Consider the following 5,702-nt stretch of genomic DNA (forward strand, 5'->3'; position numbering starts at 1 on the left):
ATTAGGGACAAGTTAATTAAATGTTTGACCAAATAGAGCAGGCTAATTTTTAAGTTGATAATTTTGTATGGCCCGAGAATGATGTTATAAATATCCCCCCCACCAAAAAAAAGCTCCCCACCTGTTTTATATTATTCCAGAGTAATATTAGAATCTCTAAATAGGATTGTGGATTTGTATATAGAGTTATATACAAAAATTTTAATGGCTAGTTTTATTTTTATAACTTGAGGAAAAGTAATAAAATTAATATAAATTGCTACACAAAGGCTTTTGAGGGTTTTTTCTTCTTTTAAAGGGGGGGGCTCTATGTCATTTAAGAATGACAAAATCTGTATTATAGATTTTGTATTATAGAAACAGCTGGTGTGGTATTATAGAGTAAGAGGCAGCAACTAAAAAACTCAGAGCTTATAAAGCCATGAGATTTTAGGAATATTGAAAAAGAAGGTGTGCATGACCCATGGACACAGATAATGGGTAGGTGAGGGCCTGGGGTAGGGGATGGGGGATGAGGGCGGGCTGGAGGGGGTCAAAGGGGGGGGGGTGAAGGGGACATATGTAATACTTTCAACAATAAAGGATTATTTTTTTTAAAAAGAAGGTTGTTATGTTTGCTTGGAAAACAGCTGTCACAGAGGTGTGGAACTTGCTTACAAGACACAGCCAGATATATATCCCCAGGTAAAGTCTACTTCCAATTTCAGTAAATCTTCACTGTATGTCCACTATATTATGAAATATTATTAACACTGACTAATGGGGAAATGGCCCTCTATAAAGTTAGTCTAGTGGACAACAGGGAACCTTTAAGTATATGGGAGGATACCAGGGAGGGAAAAGGAGTCTCGGGTAGTAAGACTTGAGATGGAAGTGCCATCAGATCACAAATTTCTAAATATTAGCAGACTGGAATGTTTCATATATCTGATAAAGGAGACAGTATGTAAGTAGACAACATGTATCATTAATCTCCTAATGGATGACTCCTGAGATTTTATGTTCACAAACTATGGGTTCTAAGAGACATTTTTGCAAAGCTAAAAACCAATTATTTTTCTCTTGTATTTCCTAGGTTTACTGTTTTCCTTTAGATAATGTAGCTGGTAACAAAATGACTTTTACTTGGACATCTACTGGCTGTAGGCCTGGTGCTATAATTTTGTAATTTGTCTTGTAGGTAGATCCTTTGGAATTTTGCAAAAGCAAAGTACATGAAAAAAATTAAAGCTGAATTAATTTAACCGGGAATACTGAAAAAAAAAAAAATTTACATTCCCGTGTAAGACAGCTCAAGCTGCAGATGCTGAACAATGAACTTAAGACTGTCTAGCTGGGCACTGTAGTGAAACAACCCTCTGGCTGAAAATGAGTGAACAAAAATGTGAAAAACAGAATTTAAACTTTTATTATCTTTGGGAGTAATTTAATTTCTCTGTGGCTAAAAGGGAAGGTGCATTTCAGTGTTGGGAATTTTACTTGTCTTATAGTAATTTAATGATGGAAAGGAGATCTATGGGTTTCAAATTTGGAGCATGTTTTCAGTTATAATCTCTGTGGTTACGTTACTCAAAAGTATAAAAACCCTCTTCCCCAAGATCATAATTGGAAGAAGATGAAAATGATCAATCTATGTCAGGGGTGGGCAAACTTTTTGACTCGAGGGCCACAATGGGTTCTTAAACTGGACCGGAGGGCCGGAACAAAAGCATGGATGGAGTGTTTGTGTGAACTAATAAAAATTCAAAGTAAACATCATTACATAAAAGGGTACCGTCTTTTTTTTTTAGTTTTATTCATTTCAAACGGTCCGGATCCGGCCCACGGGCTGTAGTTTGCCCACGGCTGATCTATGCCCTAACCGGTTTGGCTCAGTGGATAGAGCATCAGCCTGTGGACTGAAGGGTCCCAGGTTCGATTCCAGTCAAGGGCATGTACCTTGGTTGCGGGTACATCCCCAGTTAGGGGGTGTGCAGGAGGCAGCTGATCGATGTTTCTCTCTCATCGATGTTTCTGACTCTCTATCCCTCTCCCTTCCTCTCTGTAAAAAATCAATAAAATACATTTAAAAAAAAAGAAAATGATCAATCTAATGCAGGAGTCAGCAAACTACAGCCTTGTTTTTCTACAGCCTAGAACCTAAGCGTTGTTTTATATTTTTAAAGGGCCGTTGAAAATAGAGTATTTGACAGACTGTATGTGGCTCACAAGACCTAAATATTTACTATCTGAACCTTTAGAAAACAAGTTTGCAAATCCCAGATCTAGAATATGCTGTGGCCTTACAATTAGTTTTGTTGAGGATCTGTTGTCACCCAAGTCAAAGGGTTGGAGAGGTGGGAGTGTCTACTGTTGTTGGTGCAGTCCCAGGCACCTCCTCTTTTGCACAAGGGGTAAAGAAAAGACCTCCAGAAATGGAAATATCTGTTTCATTTATGTAAGTCCATATTTGTAATATTCTTCTCATTTGCTGTAGTAAATGGAAAAAACTTTGAGAAAGCAGAATTCTGTGGAAAGCTACCTAGTTCTGCAGGACAGGTGAAGGGTACACCGTAAAGCAACTGCTAGATTCTCCATTCACAGCAAGTAAGGAATGACATCTCCGCAACAACAAGGATCTAGGAGGGCTTACCTTGTACCAGGCACTGTGCTAAAAGCAGAGCCTGTCATATAACCCTCAAAACTACCTTTCCTGCCATGTGTCATTTACCTTAATTTTACAGACAAGTGAAGAAACTTAATATAAATACCCGCAGGGTGAACTAAGTACACAAAGCATCACGTAATACAACTACACTACCATCCATCACAATGATTCGGCTCTTCTTAAGGCAGTTCACTTGGGTTTGCTTTCCAAGAAGAGCGGCAGTAACAGGACACAGGCTATTCATACCTTCACCGATAGGGCTTATTTAAAATGGTTTTGAAAATCACAAAAAGGGATAAATATGTAATATGAGCCATTTTAATCACCTGCACTTAAATATTATATACATTTGTCAGGCAGTGGGAAAATGCCCAACACCAGAGAGCCACAGCTGAACGCACTCTTATCAAGTTGTTAAACCCCATACCTAACTGTGGAAAAGCAGAGTCATCTGTGTTTATAATGGTCAACTGGGGGGGGGGGGCGGGGGGGCGTTGTTCTGAGAGAGGAGGGTCAGAGAAGCCCTCGAAGTAGGCCAGGGCCAGAGCTGGGCCAGGAATCCCGAGGTTCAGATCGGGGACCGTGGGCGTGGGGGGTGAGGGGGGGCGTGGCCGGAGGCGCCACAGCAGCCGGGCCGGACCCGCACCTCCCGCCCGCCCCCCTCCCCCATCCCTGCACCCGGACGCAGGCGCGCGAGCGGTCCTGAAAAACCCTCTTCCCAAGGCCGTCCTCCCCGCTCCTCGTCCCCAGAGTGCCAGGTGCCGCCTAGTCCGCTCCCGGCAGCAGACAGGCTCCCACTGCCCGACCCCGACCCAGCTGCGGGGGAAGGGAGGCCCGAGACCCATCCCCAGCCCCGAACACCGTCCCCGAGGGTATCCCGACCCCGGCACGCACCTTGATGGGCTTGGTATCATAGGGGCCGAGGCACCGGCCATGCATCTCCTCCATGGCCCTACAGGCCTGCGAGCTGCGTGCGAACTTGATGAAGGCGATGCCCTTTGACTCCTTGGTGTGCTTGTCCCGCACCACCCAGATATCCTGGATCTCGCCGAAGGGGGAGAAGCGCTCCCGCAGGACCGACTCGGGCGTGTACTTGCTGATCACCAGGAAGATGCGGCTGTTGGGCGGCTCGTCCAGGTTGTCCACACCCGGGCGGAAGCCTCCGCCGCTCGCACAGCTGCCTGCTTCGTCCATGGTGCCCCACCGGGCGCGGGAGCCAGGCCCGGTCGCCTTCGCCTCTCCTGGCTTCCGCCGGGCCCGCCACCGCCGCCGTCGCACACCTGGCGGTTGTGGATCCGGGCGCTCCCGCTTCCGGAAGACGTAAGAGTCTGGCGCTGTCCCGCTGTGCGGCTGCCGGCTTCTGGCGAGTGGCCTGCAGCGCCCCCTGGCGACCCGGAGGAGCCTGACCCAGTCCTGGTCTTGAATCCAGTGGAGCCCAAGTCCAAACTTCAGGTGTGCAACCCTGTACCCTGTGGCCAGAGCAGCCTAGTCTGTCGCACAGGCTTTCCCAACTCTGGCTTTACACCACCCTCAGAGGATTCTTTCCCCAAACTTGCCATCTTGGTCATCAGCTCAAAAGAGAACCATAGAATTAACATGGAAAAGCCTTAATGCTGAAAGGAACCTTTGAGCTCATCCAATTCCAGCCTCATTTATTGAGAAAATTGGGATGAGGAAACCGAGGCTCGTGGAATAGCCCATGGTAACAGAGATACAGGTAACAGAGCCCAAACCGGAACCGATGCCTCTGCTAATCTGCTCAACTCCCACAAGCACCCCTGGGCGTTTGAGAGCAGAAAGGGTAGACTACTCAACTGTGAATCTAGGAGAAATGGTAAGGTGTAGGCAACGCGCATAATAACTTATAAGGCTTCGTGTTAATGGGCCTCGAGGAGAGGTTTTCAGAAAACTAGCAAAAACCTAGAAATAAGGCCTGGATATAGCATTGGCAGTGGAATGAAGGGAAAGGAATAAACCAGAAAGTGGTCCTGGAGCCGAGCTCTTTGTTCCTTGACTGCTAAGATCTGGGTTGCTATGAACTTAGAGAAATATTGCGTGCCAACTATGTTCCAGGCTCTGGTCAAGGAGCTAGACATACAATGTGGAATAGCAAGGACATGATTCCTGCCCTCAGAGAACTTTTATTCTATTATGGAAATCTTACATGAAAATATATAATGCAAAGTAATGTCAGATTGTGTTCAATGGTTTTGCCTGAACTGTGTGAGCTTGGACAAGTTACCTCACATTTCCAACTTCAGTTTCCTCAATAGTAAAGTAGAAATAATATTACCTATTAAATGGGGTAGTTTTCCAGCTTAATTCATTCATCCATTCATCTAAAACAAATGTTTTTCATTGCCTGCAAATGTTTTTGATGTGTTAAGTACTGAGCTATACTGAAGTGATATAGTATTAAACAAAATGGTTACTCTGCTTCCCTCATGCAGTTAATAGTTTAAGCTTGTATAGTTAGGAGTATATGAGAAAATATATATGAAACTAATAGCTTAGAGATCAAATGAGATAATATATGTACAATGGCACAATGGAGATGTATTTTCTCGCTCTCTTTGACTATGGTGTTCGCTCCCCAACTCTGGATATTGTATAACTGTGTGATGACAACTAACAGTCAGGCATTCTGGGTTCTCCCCCTGAATTTAGCACAAGATTCTGACAGTTTCTCCTTGCATTTCATTCCACATTTTTAAAAAGAAGGGCTCCATTTACCCTGGAGCTTAGCAAGTCAAGCAGGTATTTTTTAAAAATTTCTTTATTCTTTATTGATTAAAGTATTACATATGTATCCTTTCCCCCCAAGTCAAGGACGTATTTTATCTTAACCTTCCACTTCTTTTTATCTTATCCAGACCAAAGAGAATAAAAACAATGTGGTAGAGTAACAATTTTACTAATGTGAGAAAGATTCTAGCACACCAGTGCCATCTGGTGGAAAATACACAATTTTTTTCAACCACTTACTGGACAAGTTCTGCTCTGTAAAACATTTGTTGGTATCCTGAAAATATAGGGCTGATATTCAGAGAAGTTA

At 44.1% G+C, this 5,702-nt stretch overlaps 1 protein-coding gene across 1 annotated transcript in view; it reads right to left on the reverse strand.

Annotated features, from left to right (window-relative positions):
- The window catches only part of RBM45 (RNA binding motif protein 45), a 17,137-nt gene extending 13,188 nt beyond the window's left edge, over nt 1-3,949 (reverse strand). Inside the window, exons 1-2 of the mRNA XM_023743443.1 lie at nt 3,542-3,949; nt 2,326-2,470 (exon numbers count right to left, since the gene is read on the reverse strand). Coding sequence (XP_023599211.1) covers nt 2,326-2,470; nt 3,542-3,841 — 445 coding nt within the window. The 5' untranslated portion in view covers nt 3,842-3,949. The remainder of the gene's footprint in view (nt 1-2,325; nt 2,471-3,541) is intronic.
- Between the last annotated feature and the right edge of the window lie 1,753 nt (nt 3,950-5,702).

Source organism: Myotis lucifugus, unplaced genomic scaffold, assembly GCF_000147115.1.
Source record: "Myotis lucifugus unplaced genomic scaffold, Myoluc2.0 scaffold_5, whole genome shotgun sequence".
Classification (NCBI taxonomy): Eukaryota; Metazoa; Chordata; class Mammalia; order Chiroptera; family Vespertilionidae; genus Myotis; species Myotis lucifugus.